At 50.2% G+C, this 17,634-nt stretch overlaps 1 protein-coding gene across 1 annotated transcript in view; it reads right to left on the bottom strand.

Moving 5' to 3' along the window:
• Positions 1 to 584: 584 nt before the first annotated feature.
• mgaa (MAX dimerization protein MGA a) overlaps positions 585 to 17,634 on the bottom strand; it is a 31,705-nt gene continuing 14,655 nt past the window's right edge. Inside the window, exons 4-26 of the mRNA XM_085342418.1 lie at positions 16,760 to 17,015; positions 16,558 to 16,674; positions 16,302 to 16,424; positions 15,458 to 16,188; positions 13,604 to 13,874; positions 13,401 to 13,528; positions 13,242 to 13,310; positions 13,043 to 13,154; positions 12,647 to 12,966; positions 12,036 to 12,338; positions 10,588 to 10,921; positions 10,202 to 10,489; positions 9,464 to 10,122; positions 9,254 to 9,376; positions 9,066 to 9,177; positions 8,224 to 8,330; positions 7,711 to 7,799; positions 7,395 to 7,497; positions 7,099 to 7,210; positions 6,617 to 6,976; positions 3,184 to 3,333; positions 2,995 to 3,102; positions 585 to 2,440 (exon numbers count right to left, since the gene is read on the bottom strand). Coding sequence (XP_085198544.1) covers positions 1,785 to 2,440; positions 2,995 to 3,102; positions 3,184 to 3,333; positions 6,617 to 6,976; positions 7,099 to 7,210; positions 7,395 to 7,497; positions 7,711 to 7,799; positions 8,224 to 8,330; positions 9,066 to 9,177; positions 9,254 to 9,376; positions 9,464 to 10,122; positions 10,202 to 10,489; positions 10,588 to 10,921; positions 12,036 to 12,338; positions 12,647 to 12,966; positions 13,043 to 13,154; positions 13,242 to 13,310; positions 13,401 to 13,528; positions 13,604 to 13,874; positions 15,458 to 16,188; positions 16,302 to 16,424; positions 16,558 to 16,674; positions 16,760 to 17,015 — 5,631 coding nt within the window. The 3' untranslated portion in view covers positions 585 to 1,784. The remainder of the gene's footprint in view (positions 2,441 to 2,994; positions 3,103 to 3,183; positions 3,334 to 6,616; positions 6,977 to 7,098; positions 7,211 to 7,394; positions 7,498 to 7,710; positions 7,800 to 8,223; positions 8,331 to 9,065; positions 9,178 to 9,253; positions 9,377 to 9,463; positions 10,123 to 10,201; positions 10,490 to 10,587; positions 10,922 to 12,035; positions 12,339 to 12,646; positions 12,967 to 13,042; positions 13,155 to 13,241; positions 13,311 to 13,400; positions 13,529 to 13,603; positions 13,875 to 15,457; positions 16,189 to 16,301; positions 16,425 to 16,557; positions 16,675 to 16,759; positions 17,016 to 17,634) is intronic.

The raw sequence follows: 17,634 nt of genomic DNA, 5'->3' as shown, positions 1-17,634 counted from the left end.
AGCACGGTCCTGGTTCGGTTCCGCATCGTAGTCCTCCCCCGCAGCGAGGAAACGGGACGACCGGGACCGGACTGATCAGAGCGGCGATCCGTTAGTGTCAATGCCGCACGCGACACCCGCACTTCCGGTCACACCTTTCAAAATAAACACGTTCTCTCAAATAATTTAGACGCTACAGTCCAATCACAGCTGTTATCATTAGCTCATTTAGCATGGACATTACTTCGGATTTAACACAGCAATGCCTCAAAAGCAAGATTTACTGATCACTTTTATTGACATGAAACAAGATTTTTCTTTCGAAAGTTGTTTTTTTCTTAAGATGCGATGCTTTTACTTTGACAGTCATCGTCCGGTGTCGCGTGTCAGAAGTCGGATGACGCGTCTTCACTGTTAGCGCAGAGCATAAGCGCCTCTCAGCGGCACCGGACACTAACCGCAGCTTCTTTTTTTCCTATATTAGCCGTAACTTACCTGTAATGACGCCATAAAAATCGATGGTGAGCCAAAATAAATCAAACACTTTAAATCAGAAACTCAAACAACTCATCTGGATAGAAACTTTTTTTTTACTGATTATTTATTTTTCCTCGTTTGCTGGATGATGTGTTCAGGTACTCTGAATCAGAAAACTCAGCTTTAACTTGAAAGTTTCAGGTGAGAAACTCATCAAACACACCGGGAAACCTTTTGTTGAATAAAAGTAGGATGCAGACTCAAATATTTAACTTTTATTGGTACCTGTTTTCCTTCCAGCTGTTAGGACAGCTGAGGTAAACATGTAGAAAAAGTCATTAAGAAAAAGAAAAGGTGAGTCCAGGTGAGTCCCCTGTGATGACTGCGTTTTTCCTGCAAAACATGAAGAAACTGAAACATTCCACCATGGTGAGACACTGACCGCTTTCACAAAGTTCCTTTAAATAAAAAAATAAAAGCAGGAAACAATAGCTGGACCTTCAGAATAAAGTATGAACGTTTGGAGGCGAGTAGCCCGAATGCGCTCTCTTTGTGACGTGGACGCCACTCTCAGACATGAACTTGCAACCTGTGAAGGCGTCTCTCGGCTCACCTGGCGCCGATACAAACAGGAAGACATTTGAACGCAACATCAGAACATTCTGTGGGGACAGGGCTTCTTCCTCAGCACGCCATCAAGTTTCTCTGAATGCAGCCACTGAAAACAGGATGCTACAGTAACTCTTTCAAAGACAGATGTGACAGGTTCAACAGACATTTTTAAAAACTGAAATCCCCACTATCTTGGCTGCGAGGAAGAGGGGCGGGTCTGACCATGAAACCGCTCACTCACTGGATAACATAGTGACTGACGAGTCATTAGCCAATGAGCAATCAACAAAACACCACAGCTGATCCTCCATTTTGAAAGACATGATTGAGATACATGAACTCAGCATGAAGCGTGTACAGAGGTCAGAGGTCAGAGCAGCGTCGTGCTGCAGACTTCTATAGGACAGAACTGCAGTGTTGCCCCCTGGTGGCTGTCAGGTAGAACGCAGGTTTAAGGCACTTCCATATTTTTCAGAAGCAGCGTCTGCGTTTTTTCCGGTCAGCGCGTCGGAAAACCAGGACACCGTCGCCCTGTTCCAAACCAATCAATACCTGAATATTGATCCTTAGTAATCCACAAACGATAACTGATTGTTACCATGGAAGCGCCACAATCAGTCTATGCTTTTCTTTTTTTCCTCCCAATGTGCCAACTCCCATCAGGACCCAACCAGGAAGGTGCAGCTGCTGTGACATCATTATTTCTGCGTGTGATGTCAGCTGGGGGCGTTTCCTCTTAATCCCAGAGGAACCAGCCTCGGCATCGGCCTCCAGGCCACGCCCCTGTGCCCTTGCCCCTCTTCTCCCCCTGCCACTGTGCCCTCTCTTTCCCTGTTGCCTGGGCTTGCCACTTTGGCTCCGCCCACCTTCATCTGCAGCAGAGGGGGCGGGGCCAGCACGCCTCCTTTAGGACTGCCTGAAGTGGTCAACATCGTTTCTGTATTGAGGTTAGGCCCAACCCCATCTGTGTCAGAGTCTGAGTCCAGCTGCAGCATCCAGGGGCTGTGGGTGTGTCCTTCCTCGTCAGCTCCATCCACCGCTGCAGCGTCCTGGTTTTTTTCCACCTGCTGATTAAGGAAGACAAACTCATCGAGGAGCGACGGCAGGCTCTTGTTCTCGCCCCTGCTCTCAGGCTTCGCCTCTCTCTCCTCTGTTTGGCTGTCAGAGCCGCAATACGACCAGGATGCAGGTGTGACCTCACCGAGGGGTGGAGTCTGGTCCTGGTGTATGATTCGATCTGAGGACTTAGATGATGCATCGCAGACCTCTAGAGGAGGAGCCGGAAGACCAGGGAGCAGCTGATGGGTTGGAGGCGGAGCCTGCTGTTGTGTGTTGGTCTGAATGAGTTTCAGCACCCCGCTGAGGCTGGAGCCTGGAAGAGTAAACAGATGATCAGCTGATCGGCCAAACAACCAATCATATGCCGTTACAATAACAACGTTTTTGTATTTCTCGGAGGGTTTTTTGGTTTAATTTGTCCATCTGACAGATGCTAATGAGTCCGACCCGGAAGGAGGAGGAGCTTACCAATGCTGTGTGAATGTGGGTGGAGCTGAGAGAGAGAGAGAGAAAAGTGTGAGCTAGGCGCAAAGGGCAGCGGTTCACGGTAAGCTGTCCTGCTTCCTGTTATGAGATATTCGGAGCGAAGCTTTGCGGACTGTACGCGGCGTCACGGCAAGATCAGAGCTGCTGGACAGGTCGCCGCTATCGTCCTCTTAGCGCCGTTGCTGAGTGATTCAAGGTGAATTTTTCACACTCGTGTTTAAAACCTGCGTGACTGAACTTCTCTTCACGCCGTCTTTCACAGATACGAACAGGCGGCGCCTGCACAACCGCTCATTAGACGCACCTGCTGTATAAATGATATCCAAGAATGTTTGTTTGGCCTCGAGGACAAATAAAACCGAGGAGGAGAGTGTTGGTTACCTGTCAGGTTGGTGACGGCGAGAGGCCTGGCCGGTGGGCAGAGCAGTGGGGTGAGATGGATCTGCTGACTGGTCAGAGTGGGAATGTTTAGGGTGACTGAGGCCAAGCCTACACACAAAACAGAAACATCTGAGTTTCTAAATAAAAGCACAGCCAACCAGAGAGCGTTCAGGCTCCACGTGTCAGTACCTGGAGACGGCGCCGGCTGCAGCACCATTGAACCCGCTCTCACAGCATTCAGGGTCAGGACTGGTTGCCTGGGTAACGGTGCCCCGACCACAGAGAGAAGATCAGCTGGAACGAGACTCTGAAAGGACGACGGGTCACCTGGAGGATTACCTGGGCGAACAGGTGAAGGAAAACAGGAAGTTTAATCTGAAAACTTAAAAAACAAACTAATTAGTTTTAATCTGCAACGATCTGTCGAGTCTTTGCTTCAATGCTTTGTTGTGACGGTGACCTCATCACTCGGGTCACTCACACAGACTCTCCACTGGGGGCTTTCCTCTTGTCTGCTCCTGCACAGCCGCGTGCAGCACCCATAATTTTGTTGTACATGTACAACGACAATAAAGGATATTCTATTCTATTCTATTGAATAGATCAGCCGACAGCAGCCACCCTGTTTACATGGAGTCAGCACCCCCGGGTGAGACTCACCTTTTCTTAATGCAGCCGTTCGCAGGACGAATTTATGGTACCGTATTTACCGCACTATAAGGCGTAGGTAAAAGCCTTGAATCTTCACAAAAATCGACAGTGCACCTTATGTATGAGTTTTGGTTTGTGCTTACTGACCTCGAACCGATTTTATGGCTACACGATGCTCAAAAATCTGTCAAAAATAAATAAATAAAAATGTAGTGCCACTTCTCAGAGCGTTACGGTTACCATTGCCAGGAGCCTTGCAGAGTAATACGTACTGTGCTTTAACTCAACATTACCGTGTTGTGTGTGTACGACGACTTCAAAATGGCACCAGCGAAGAGACACACTTACGAAGCGGATTTTAAACTCCGAGCAATCAGAGTAGAAAATGGAAATAGAGCAGCTGCGAGACGATTCGGCATTATTGAGTCGATGGTGTGCAAGTGGAGGAAGCAAGAAGATGACCTAGAACAAGAGGAGTTTCTGAGGGAACACGGCGCGATGGCCGCAGTTAGAGGACAAAACTGAACAGTGGGTTATTGGACAGAGAACAAATGGTAAATGGTCTGTATTTGTATAGCGCTTTACTTAGTCCCTAAAGACCACAAAGCACTTTACAGTCACATTCACAGCAGGTAGAAGTGTCTCTACAGTCTCTACACACTCAAGGCAACAGCGGTTTGTCTCAATGCGCCTTATAGTGCGGAAAATACGAACCAAGCTCGATTTTTCTGATGTTTCAGATAAACAGATCTGACCAATCACATCACTGCATTTGGCAGCGTGCTTATAGCTCAAATCGCACACTTGTACTGAATATGCAATGAAATCATAAAATAGCGTTTTACGTCAGACACGCAGCTGAGCGCTGATGTCGTCCCAGCTCAAACTGCCCGCCTGACATCCTGACACGAGTACGAGCGCGGCCGGACAATAAACCGTTCTCCTGACAACGGACGAACCCACAAACTGTTTCTTACTCGTCGCTTCGTGTCAGCAGCTCGTTGTTTTCCAGTCGGTTTGTTGAGGACGAACGCTCAGTGTTTATGTAGGTTACGCTTCAGGGGCCCGTTCTTCGTACGTCGCTTACTACATCCAAGATCAAATGACACATCCAAGACCAAATCATCGCGCTAACCGTGAGCTCGCTAATCCGGTTCTCCGAACACACCTGCTGTTGACGATTAGTACAGCTGGATGAAGTAATGTGAGATCACTGGGTGTCGTAAAAGGGGCTACGCATCGATAGTAGAAACATTGATCGGCAACCCTCTGATTGGTCGGCGAAAATGTCGAAGGAGAGCGCTCGGTATTTTTCGGCAGCAGAGCAAGAACTCTTGAGTGAGGGATTTCAGGAGTTTCAGAGTTTAATTAAAACGCAAGGGAACACTGCAAAGGCTGCAAAAGCAAGGAGAGAGGGCTGGCAGAAAGTTGCTGACAAATTAAACTCGTAAGTGATTTAATAATAACAACAATAATAATGGATTGGATTGATATAGCGCTTTTCAAGGCACCCAAAGCGTTTACAATGCCACTATTCAGTCACTCTCACATTCACACACTGGTGGAGGCAGCTACGGTTGTAGCCACAGCTGCCCTGGGGCAGACTGACAGAAGCCAGGCTGCCATATGGCGCCATCGGCCCCTCTGGCCAACACCAGTAGGCGGTAGGGTAGATTTATTATATTACACTATATTATCCAATATTATATTACATTATATTATATTATGTTATATTATATCCCCTTTCACATTAGAGCCCCAACAGGACCCACTAGAACATGGGAACAAGTAAAAGTGAAATATAAGAATATTCCACAGAATGGTAATATTTATCACTTATATTGCTTTTCGTCTCTTGGAAAGAGACCCTGAAATAATCTGTTTGTTTGTTCATAACAGCAACCAAGAAAAGGGCAGAGCAAAAAAAAGACAGGTGGTGGTCCTGCACCCCCTCATCAACAAGTTGGTTAAGTAAATAATACCCTCACGGGAAAATCGATATCTCTCTATGAGCACACTGTCGCGCTGAGCTAAAGGATCCTGTCTGTCCCGCAATATACGCGGAATTCTGAAAACTCTCCTTATCAATCTTGCACCTTCCGCAATGGGTTGCTCGCGTATACGGACAGGACATGGCTGCGACAGACTTCCCAAATCCACCTTCGCTTTTATAGCCGTGGTCTCTCAGCTTGATTACACGAAGTAATTTGCAATTGCTACTCTAAAATATGAATTACATCTGTAATAATCACATACATGTAATAGAATGTTAATAGTACATTTCCCTTTTTTAGGAAATGACCTGTATGTATCTGTATGAAATCAATAACAGGATCAAGTACTGCATTATCTTTAGTTACATTGATGTTATTTATTTATGGTGAAACAGTGGTGGAATATCGCTGTTGCTTTTGTATAAATGAAGCGGACATACCTGAGTGGCCGCGATCTAATCCTGTTTACATAAAGTAAACCTGCTCCCGAGCAGGTTTACGCTTATGGCTCTGTTGCTATGGCAGCAAGTCCCGGATGAGCTTCGGGGAACCGAACGATCCAGGATCACGCGAAATCGTCAACAATCAAATCCAGCTAACTTACTTAGCGAGGTACGAAGAACGGGCCCCAGATCCGTAAAATCTCACGTTGTTTTTTAACGCACCACGTTCGGCGTTTAAACGTGAAACAAGATAAAAACACTGTTTACTAAATTACGTTACTATTTAAAAATATAAAAATAGAAGCTTTTTCCACAAACCAATCACAATGACAGGAGCGACATCAGGTCGGACACAGAAGCCTGCCTCCTGTTACCTGACCTTTGACTGTATCTTACATTATTCATTTTTCACATAAAAAAACATTTCCTTTAAAAACTTAAACCTGAATATTTCACAAACACAATCACAGACATTTGCATTACTCAGTGGAATAATCCATCATTTCATTAGGAGCTCACAGGTCTTGGTCTCACCTTCTGCGGCCTTTGTGATCACAGATGGAGGCGGAGCCTGAGTCTTACTGCGAGACAGGATGTTCGGAATAGTCCTTGAACGCTTCGTGTCCACAGGTGCATTGTGGGCCGATGACACTTGGACAGGTGTAGGAGTGGGTGGGGCAGAAACAGAAGTAGGAGGGGCATCTGTGGACTTCTGTTGGGCTGCTGTTGTCGCGATAATGTTGTCGACCTTGTCACCTGCTCCACACCCATCGCTGCCCGCAGGTGGAGGAGCAGAAGTCCCGCCCCCTGCTGTGACCTGATTGGGTGCTTGCCGCCTCTCCTGCTCGGACGAAAACTGCTGCAGCTTCCTCAGGATCCTCCGCTCGCTCTTACCTGCAGCCAAACACACCAACGGGTTAGAGCTCCGCCTCCAGATGAGCAGGCAGGTCTTCGAGGCCTTGGGGTTCATAGAGCTCTTTGAGTTTTCAGCTTCACACGATGAACCTACGCCTCACCTGTTCTGCTGCAGATGTCCCTGACGTGTCCGTCCCTCTGCTGCGTCAGACTCGTCCTCAGACTCTTCAGGTCCTCCATCTCCGACTGCAGCGCCTCGATCTCGTGTCGAGCCTCGAACACAGAAAAGCACAGAAAACGTCAGGCTCGTCTTCATCAGCGGAGCGTCGACAGCCCCTCCCCCTCTGCGTTTAAATCGCAGTGATCAGCGAGAAATTGAAGGAAACCCGGGAGGTTCCTGATCAGAGGAGGAGGAGCTAAGAGCACCTCTGATGATTTACAGGTGTTTCCTGGTTACCTGCTCCAGCAGTAGCTCCTGAGGAGAGTCTGAGCTGCTCGTGGCCGATCTGAGAGCCGCGAGGAGGGCAGAGCCGGCGCGAGGAGCTGTCACCTCCTTCAGCCTGAAAACATGAAGAGACACTTTAAACACGGGCCCACTAACCTACAGTTCCTTTGACCTCCACCAGGTGAGCAGTTACAACTTCCACCACCGTGGGGCAGCGTCCTCACAGTGGTTGTTGTTTCATATTTGGTTTTATCCCCGCCCCCTTTTTCTCTACTGTAGTTCTTTTTGGAGTCAGGTGACCCCCGGAGAGCCGAGGGAAGGTTCTTACTCTGAGCTCCTCCTCTTCCTCGCCAGCCAACTGTTCACTCCCACCGTCTCCGTGGCAACGCCCCAACCTTCATCATCTTCTTGCTCCACCTGGCACAAACACAGACGCCTTGGGTGAGGCATGGCTGGACGGGCTTCAAGTTCAACCGATCAATAATCAAAGCTCTTTGTAAGCACAGTCTGACAGTTAATCCCACCTGACGCTTGTTTTTGAAATCTTCATTCGTTTCCTCATCTTCATTTTAAATCTCATCAAACTCTTTAAACTTCATTCTGAACTTTTCTTTACCTGATCAGGGTCACATTTAATCCCAGGGTTTTTAATCCTAGTCTCACTTCCTGCTACTTCTTGCTTTTTCATATAAATTAAGTTCGCTTCTCTCACTCTCCTCATCTCCGTTTTCCCATAAATTATTCCCTGTAAAGCTGTGCTTTTATTTTGAAAAAATAAACACTTAGGGAGCTTCCTGTGGTCAGAGTGAGTTAAAGATGAATTTCCATGATGGTTTCTTACATCGCTGTCCGTGACAACCACTCGTTCTTCATCTGATGAGATAACTGTCGGCTCATCCAAAAGTTCTGGCGCCGCCGCCATCACTGCTGCTGTTGGTTTGATCGGATCTAAATAAGAAGCAGACACACGAGTCAGAGACGCGTCTTCAAACAGGAAGTCATCGCATGCCTGTCTCGCAGTTTCTCAGTAGAGTTTAAAAAACACGCGCTGGAGGCGACATCCGCCTGCTTGCTGTCAGAAACGCTCCGGGACGATCAGAGAACTGAACGACTACTCGCCAGAGTATAGAGCAGCTTTACGGTTCACCAAGCCACAGATTCATCACCGCCATCATCACCGTCGGCATCATCACAGCATCGTTGCGTCAGCTTCCTGACTGTGTCAGAGGCGTCCTGTAGCGCCGCCCTGAGGACCCGTCTGACACCTGAATAAATAAACACTTTGATAAACATGATGCTAAATCTGTCACGTGGTCGTGTTAACCGCAGTTTTATTGATCGTGTGGATTTTACAGGTGAGAGAGCGCACACTGTCAGCATCACATCCTTCGTCAGTCATTAGGCGACGCCCCCAGCAACTTCCAAGTCCAGCGGCTGTCAGCTGACCTCTGGCGCACATTGCTGATGGGGCGTACTAAACTATTCATTCATTATCGGGACGCAGCGGTTGATTAATCTTCACATGATTGGCTGTAGAGCATGTCCTGGTCACGCCCCCTAAGCTGTATAGTTCCTGCGTGAACATGACATCGCTCTGTCTCGTCTCCTGCTCGGTGCTGACGTTCCCAATAACCAGGCCACTGTCAGGGTCACATGACCCACCTGAGTCTTTCTGCCTCTCACCTGCTGACGGCGCGATGCTCCACAGGTACTCATCCCGCCTCCTCCTCAGCCTCCTCTTCTTCCTCTTCAGCTGTGACTCCTTCCTCCTCAGCTCCTGGATCACCTCCACCGCCTGCAAGCAGACAGCACCACTCGTTACCCTCCAACCCACCTATCCACCGACCAATCAGAAGCGTTCATTTACTGACCGTCTTCAGCGTCGAGACCTTTGACGTCTTCTCCCCCGACTGTCCCACCGTCCTCCTCAGACGCTCCAACAGCTCACGCAGCCGCACCCGACGCAGCCGCTCCAACGCCGTGTGGAGGAGGCGCTGCAGTACACACACGCAGACACATCTGTGAGCAGGAAGTGTGTGAGATCTTCTTCATGTGTGTGTATTTCCTTTTCGCCTTCCTACCGTGTTGTTGGCGAGCGGCGCCCTCTCATCGTCGCTCTCTGACTCTCTGAAGTCTGACGAGTTTTCCGTCTCACTGCTTGACGTCACCTCTAACGACTGTGTCTCCGTGGTAACATGTGGCTTCTCATCCACGCAGATGATGTCCAGCTCCACTGGGTCCTGAGCCGCCTCAGGTTGAGGACCTGGCGGTGGCGCAGGCATGACCTTCAACCCTAACGAAAGTGGGGATGTGGGATTGCCCTCTGAGGGTATCTGGATGGTGGGCGAGATTTGAGGTGGTGTACATTTGAAGATCAGCCCCCCTGCTCCCGTGGCGACCACAGATGCCGTTGCGCCTTCGACACCCTTCTCGGCGCCATGAGGCACGGGGGCTTTGAGCGACAGGAGCTTCACTGGGGTCATGGGGGGGTTGGAGGGGTGTGTCTGCAGCAGGGTGAAGGAGCCTGGCACCGTTAGCACCTTGGTCGGGGTCTTGGGCGGAGCTTTGGCACAAGTGACAATGATGGGGTCCAGGCTGGAGTCGGCAGGGAGGATCTTAAAGGTACAGGTGCCCTTCTGAGACAGGAAGCCAGAGCTCAGGGACGGCGAGGAGGGCAGAGGCGGAGCCTGGGGACTGACTGTGTGGGCCACAGGGGAGAGGAGCGAGGAGGAGGAAGGACCTGCAGGGACAGAATCACAATCAAGATTTTAGTTTAACCTCAGATACGCCCCGCCCATCCCCAAGGTCTGCAGACTCACCTGGCTGTGCAGGCGAAGTGGGCATGACCGCCCTCAGCTGGCTGACGGGGACCAGCTTGACCAGTTTCCCGTCGGGTCGGCGGTAAAACTGGACGCCGGAAACCATCTGGACCGGCTTCAGGAGCATCCTCTGAGACCCGGGGGCGGGGCCCGGAGGACGAGGGGCCACGACAGGAACCGTCCCAGGGGGAGGCGGGACCTTAATCAGCACTACCTGAGGGGCTTTAGGGGTCGCTGTGCCTGGAGATGGATTAACAGGTGGCGCTGGCGAGCTGCTGGACAGAGACTCTGAGCACAGACGGATTCATCAATACTTTATTGATCGATCAGGCAGAAACAGAGATTATTTATTGATCAAAGGCAGACTATCACACGGAAACGCTCACCTGTGATGGAGGTCAGGAGGGTGAGCGGTGGGACCGCTCCAGGTGGGGTCACAGAAGAGGAAGCAGTGGTGGTGACAGTGGGAGAGGCTGTAGTGGCCGCTGCGCTTGTGGTGGTCACAGCAAGGTCAGAGACCACAGAGGAAGCTGAGGAGACGTCAAGAGGCGTCGGCCCCGACCTCCGAGCAGAGGTGGAGGAGGGGGGTCGCAGAGATGGCTGCTGCTGACGGGATGAGCTCACCCGTCCCGTCAGGTAGGCCGCCAGCCGGTTGGCCGGGTGGAGCGCCCCCATCCTCCCCAGCTGGATCTTAGCCAGCGGGTAGAGCTTCCCGTTCACCTGCAGGACGACACGGAGGGAGAGTCAGGTGAGTGGCGAGCGGCAGGTTAATCGTGATGCTGGTGACGCTCCGCCCAGGTCACAGGTCAGCAAACACAGATAGAAATTAAGGGTGACATCGTGACGAGCGTGTGAAGAAGCTCAGCTCATTCTTTTTTCCCCACCTGTCCCGTTTGGCTCTTTTGCATCAGAATTTTTGTCTAAAGGCGAATAAAGATGCCCAACAGATTTACTTTACCAGATGGACCATCCCAGCTTTGCCGTAATGGTCCATTTGATTCACCTTTTATTGTTTATTTTATTTATTTTCACTTGCTAAATATGAGACAGACTTGACTGGGGAAAAGAAAGAAAAACAGCGGGGCAGAGGGACGGGGATAAAGGGCCATCCATTCGCTTCCGCTTATCCTTTTTCAGGGTCGCGGGGGGCACTGGAGCCTATCCCAGCTGTCATAGGGCGAGAGGCGGGGTACACCCTGGACAGGTCGCCAGTCTGTCGCAGGGCCAACATACAGGGACAGACAACCAATCGCACTCACTTTCATTCGCACATTCACACCTAGTGACAATTTGGGTTATCCAATTAACCTATCCCCAGTGGGATAAAGGGCAAAAAACAAAAACAAACAAAAAAAACACAAAATACATCTATGAATCACCTGGATCACCTGTTGAGAAAGAGAAAAGAGAAAACAAGCAGAAGAAAACGAGAGTAATAGAATAAACAACATCACAATGATCTATGTGAATATAACAGTAAATACTAAATATTAAACATTTTTTGCAGCACGTAAGATCGACAGCGCACAGTGTGCTTTGAGGTAGGAGCCAAAAAGGGTGTAGTTTGTGTGTGTGAGCACCCGTGTGTACACCTGTGAGCATGGATGCGCTCGTTTTTAAAAGGTTCCTTCATGTAATGACCTGCTAGAGGGTGTGGGGGGGCCACAGCCCCGTCCACCAGGGCATGAAGCAGGTATGGAGGAGATCAAGACTCCAGACATCCAGAGGCCCCCAGAACACAAGAGACCAAGGAAGACCAACAGAGGGGCAGCCGCGCCACTGTCCCAGAAAGAGCTGAGGAGAGTCCCAGATGAGGGGCTCAGCTCATTCTTACCTTGATTGGCTGGTCCGTTCCTCCCGGCGCTTTCCTATTGGCTGAGAGGAAGCCGGCAGGCGAGATTCCCGTCAGGAAAGGCAGAGCCATGTTGACCTTCGCCTCTGACGTCACTTCCTGTCCACTGCTCTCTGTCCAATCGTCCACCTGTTGATCCGTGAAGCCATCCTCCTCTGTGATGTCATCTTCCTCCACCTCCCTCTGCCAGTCCTCCACAGGCTCCGCCTCCTGCATTCTGTGCTCCTTCTTCATGTTACGTTCCTTCAGAGGCTCCACCTTCCTGCCCACCCATGCTGCATCCACCTGAAAGACATGAGGTGTAATCAACCATCACACGTCAGGCGAGTTTATCACTGTGACACACGCGTAACCATGGTTACAGGCGTTGCGGTCATTTTCTGGATGACAGGAAATGGTGACCACATAAACTAAAGCTCATTTGTTTCACAGGTGAACGCAGCTGTGATTGGTGGAAACAGCCCAGCAGCTAACCAATCAGCTGGCAGGACTGTTTCTGAAACTCAGACTCAACCAATCAGAAACATTTCTACCACCTTTATGACTTATCAATGAAAATGCACCATTACAGAGGAGGCTGCGACGGCACCCACCTGTCTGCGCGGCGCTGTCGATTTCCTCGCCTTCAGCGCGGATCTGGATATCTTGACGTGGTACTGGATGCAGCGCTCGGCGCCGCTGCCTTCCACAGACTGGCCGGTGGGATGGATGAGGAAGTTCTTGATCCAGAACGGGCGGTCTAGCCGGTTCTGAGCCATCGCCTCGCACAGCTCCATCAGCACGAGGGTCCGGTCGGCCTCGCTCTTCCACTTAAAGTCGGCCCTGATGAAGAGACGCTTCGACGGCTTCGGGGTCGGCTCAGCAGGAGGACTCGGAGGAGGCTCGGAGGGAGTCGGAGCCTGAAGGGCTTCACCTGCAGAGGAAACCTCCATGAAAGGACAGAAAACATGGCAGCAGGGGCTGATGGGAGAGCAGCAGCGTGAACGCACCTGCAGGAGGCTTAGAGGTCTTCTTCAGCTTCTTCACCTTGTGGGGCTTCGGCCGATCAGGTCGGACGGTGCCTTTGGTTGCCTCCCGGTGGACAGACGGTGTCGGTTTCACCTGGCAATGAATCAGGTAATGGCACAAATCACAGCAGAACAAACATTTACAGTAAGAGCCTCGTTCCCTCAGGAACTGCTGGCTTACCTTCTGTTTCCGGATCTTTCTGGAGTATCCTCGGACTCTGGCGCAGCTGCGGTGATCTTCTCGGACCTTCTGGAAACAAAGAAACGAGTAGTTTGTGCAGCGGATAAATGTGCGGAACGGCCTTTAAAGTGCTACGTCCATGTTTAAACAGGTCCTTACCGCAGGGCGGGTCTGTGGAGCCGCCTCAGGCATGCGTACCGGCTCTGGATCCGAGCGCCCGAGATCCCTCCTCCACAGAGTCCGGACCCGCTCGGCAGGCTGGGAGACGCTGTCCGCCTCCTTCAGAACTGCGACATGACCACGGGGTTATTATTTTTATCTATGCTTCTCTGACGCTTAAACCGTGAACCGCAGAGACTCACCGTAGGCCATCTTCATCCTCCTCTTCTTCTTGGTGCTCCCGTGGTGTGAGGAGGGGCTGGAGTCGGACCCGTCCAGGTTCTTGAGGAGGACCACCTTCTGTTTGAGGCAGCTGCAGCCGAACATGCACGCTGGCCGGCCGCAGTGGCTGATCCTGGAGTCGCGGGAGAGGCCGAGGCAGACGCAGCCCAGCCGGCAGAACTCGTTCAGACACGGCGGCGCTCGTCTGCGGCTCAGCTGGATCGGCGCCGTCGGGTTCTCGCTCACGAAACCCTGAAGAAGAACGTCAGACCTGTTTATTCTAAACGTGCGTGAAAATCTGCCCACTTCCTCATGAGTGTTTCGCATTCGTTTTTTTTTCTTGCTTGTGTTGCACTGATTTCCTGTCACATGACATCTGTGCTTCCTGTTGATAGCAGCGTCACACAGTCAACATGTCTACTTTAGTTTTTGACCTTTAAATAAACGCAGATAACCCAGAGTTTGTTTAAGGCTCGGCACGAGAGCGCCGCACCACTGCTCACTAATCTGTAATTACTTTACCTGAGCGGTCTCTTGGACGTGTGCGCTGTAGTCACGCCGGCATCGAATCATCCAGGTTACGGTTAAAATAATCAAATTACAGCATTTATGTTAGACGACTTTTAATTAACTGCTTCAGCCCACTTACAATGAGAATGTAAAACAAAAATGTAGTCACTGACCTGTGTAGCATGTTAACACTATTGGAAGTAAAAATAACTTTAACTCCAATTTTGAAAACAACCTTTTTTTTGTATAAAGCTGACTGTATTATGAGTCTGTGGTCTGGGAGAGAGTCTGCAACTGTCTGCAAAATACAGTAAATAATGACCAATGTTGGGCAATTAATTATATGATGATTGATGATGAGATGAAGGAGAACAGCCTGATACCTGCAGGCCTGACAACAGCAGATGTATCACTGCTGTAACACCTGTAACACAGCAGTCGCCTCATTGTTCTGACACACACAACAAAACTACTGACTACACGACACACTAACTACACACTAACTACACAAGACAACACACTAACTTTAGACCAAAACACGCTAAACGTCTCAAATCTCTCACATCTCAAACACGCTGTCACTCCTAAAACTTCCCCCTTCCTAAACTACTAAGTGCCATGTTGCCATATCATTTTTTGATTGGTCGACATGGTACATTTTTGCACCAATAGCAAACGGGAGGGTAGGAGGAGTTTGGGTTTTGTCTTTGCTCACAGGCTTTCGAGCGTTTTCCCTATAAAACGCGGTTTTTACCGTTTCTTCCCGCAGTAAATATAAACAACGACAGTATTCAGGAAGAAAACCAAACATTGTAGATATTTTTATCGTAACTCTGGTTTTACGTGGCCGATCAACACAATTTAAAAACTGGTATATACGAATGTAAATCGCATCATCGGCTGGACTTTGGGATAAGGTGGCGTCGTTCTGATCCCATACGGGAGCAGCCAGACACTCACTGACTAACACTGAAGAACAGAATCGTTAACGTATTAATTTTAATTTCAATTCAGGTTAGATTTTTTTTCTGTGCGCAGACACCTGCCAGCTTAGAGGGAACATTGGTTGTAACCTTGTAATAGTGTCTAATTATCTTTAATAGTCCGTGATTATTAACAGTGTGTGGTTGTTATTACTGGTCTGTAATAAACACCTGTTAGTTTGCCCTTCACATCATTTAAACTCACACAGCACAAAGTTCCTGCAGTATTTTTCAAAGAGAACATTAAAATGATCATTTATCACAAAAACAAACAGCTGTTTTACACTGAGCTGCACTTTCACCCCCACCCTCTAGGAGATGCTGCAGCCAATGAATGCTCACCGTCTGAGTGAAGAGGGACGTGAGGGCGATGGCGGCCCTCTCCGTAGTGATGCTGGTCCGGCGCAGGCCTTCCCACACGGCACCGTCTTCCAGGACCTTCTGTTTTTGCAGAGCACGGGTCATCGGCTGGCGCCGACTCCTGCCGCCGTCCTCGCTCTGCCCGCCCCCCAGCTCAGAGTCCGACTCCAGCGGGGCCAGGTCCCTGGACATAACCGATGGGGGCACTGTGGCCCTAGAGGGACTGAGGGTCTGAGATGAGGTCCTGGGTTTGAGCCTCCTCCGCCTCTTGATGGGGTTTGAATCTGGGCGTGATGGAGGCGCTGAGGGGGCGTGGCCCACAGGCTGCTGAGGTTCCAGTTGACTGGGTTCAGGACCCAGAGCAGCTGCAGGTTCTGGTCTGAGTTTGCTCTGTTTAGAACCTTTCTGCTTCCTCTCACCCCTCCGGCCTGGTTTAGGCTCTTTGAAGCGGGGCCTCTTGGAAGGGGGAATGAACCCAGATATGAGGTCAGAGGAGGCGGGGTCGGCGGTCTGCTTCTTCAGGACGTGGTCCAGGGTCCGGACGTAGCTGGTACTCCTGGTGGGCAGCTCGTACACCAGCGGCTCCACCGGCGGCTGGGAGAAGCTGGCGGCACGCTCGTCGATCAGCTTCCCCTCACTCTCCAGATACTCGTCCAGCATGTCGCTGCAGAACGCCGACAGGTTCTTCTTCTGCGGCTCTGAACTCGAACCGGCTGCAGGATTCAACACAAACCAGTTAGACCAGCACACGGCCCAGCGCGGCCGGAGCCGAGCTGAAAAACAACAAAACTATAACCAGCTGTGAGCACATGGCGTAGAAAAGCACCTTCAGGTCTGCAGGCTGAAGGTGTGGGCGGAGTCTCAGACAACGTGAACTTCGCTCTCCAACCTTTAATCTGAGTGACGTCTGTGGTTTTTCCTGTTCGGGACACAAATGCAGCAGAAACACCTGAAACAGAAGAGAACACAGGCGGAGCTGTTACCTGTAAACGGACTCGCAGGTGTTCTGCTCAGGCTGGGTGTTCAGGCACAGGTGAGTCCAGGTGAGTCAGGACACTTTGCTTGTTCGTGCTCATGCTCACCTTGAGACGTTGACAGCGGCTCCATGCTGGCGCCCGGCAGGGGGAAGGGCAGGCGGACTCCCAGGTACTGTAGGTCAATGGCCAGAGATGGGTCCAGCAGGTTCATCTTCAGACCGACTTTCACAGAGAAGAACAAAAGCAGTCAGAGACAGAACAGAGAGCTTCTACCTGCTGCCTGCAAACAGGAACCAGGGGATCGTACCTTCCTGCAGCGCAGGGTGGATGACCTGCCTGTGCTTCATGAGCTTCAAGTCTCTCAGCAGAATCTTCTGGAAGGAAGCGATCATCTCTGCCAGACTCTCCGCTTTGGGTTTGGATGGGTTTAAGTCGGAGCTTTGTTCATCGCTTATGTCCAACCGGTCACCGCCCTCAGGTGAGTCTGCAGTTCTTTGACCGTCAGGTGTGGGCCGTGGAGCCGGCCTGTCGGAGGAGTCGGCCAGGTGGAGCTTAAGAGCCTCCTGAAACAGGGGCTGTGTGTTAACCCTTAGTATGCATGCTGTATTATGGTGGTTTATGATCAGTTAGGGCTGCTCAATTAATCGAATTTTAATCACGATTACGATCTGGGCTTTCAACGATCATTAAAAATGACTGAGCCGATTATTAGCCCCTCCCTCATTTATCCGCGACACCTTAAAGGCCGGTCCGTGAAAATATTGTCGGGCATAAACCAGTCCGTGGCGCAAAAAAGGTTGGAGACCGCTGATTAAGAGGACCCGAGGGAAGCTCGGAAAGCTAAGCAGAAGTTATTTGGAGAGGAGAGTGACTGCTGTTGGTTGAAAAGAGAGTTTAAAAAACTTCAGTGGTGTTGCACACTATTTTATATTATTTTTTAAAGTCATTGTTAACCCTTTAAATCCGGTCAGAGCAGCACGCTCCGTGTTGTGTAACTATTTTTAAATCCCTGTAGAACCGGAACCGTGTAAGCTAGCGCAATAATTTGTTTTGCATATGAAACCGGAGGAGTTGTACTTACATCTGATGCCATCAGCTTGTCCTCGGTCACGGTTTCCTTCCACATAAAGCTTTGCAAAAATTGCATAAAAAGCGCTTGCAGGAACAAAAACATAATATTCC

Source organism: Diplotaxodon limnothrissa, linkage group LG19, assembly GCF_057381915.1.
Source record: "Diplotaxodon limnothrissa isolate DT_005_m linkage group LG19, D_limnothrissa_male_GT1.1, whole genome shotgun sequence".
NCBI classification, from domain to species: domain Eukaryota; kingdom Metazoa; phylum Chordata; class Actinopteri; order Cichliformes; family Cichlidae; genus Diplotaxodon; species Diplotaxodon limnothrissa.
This window is presented reverse-complemented; position numbering and strand designations above follow the sequence as displayed.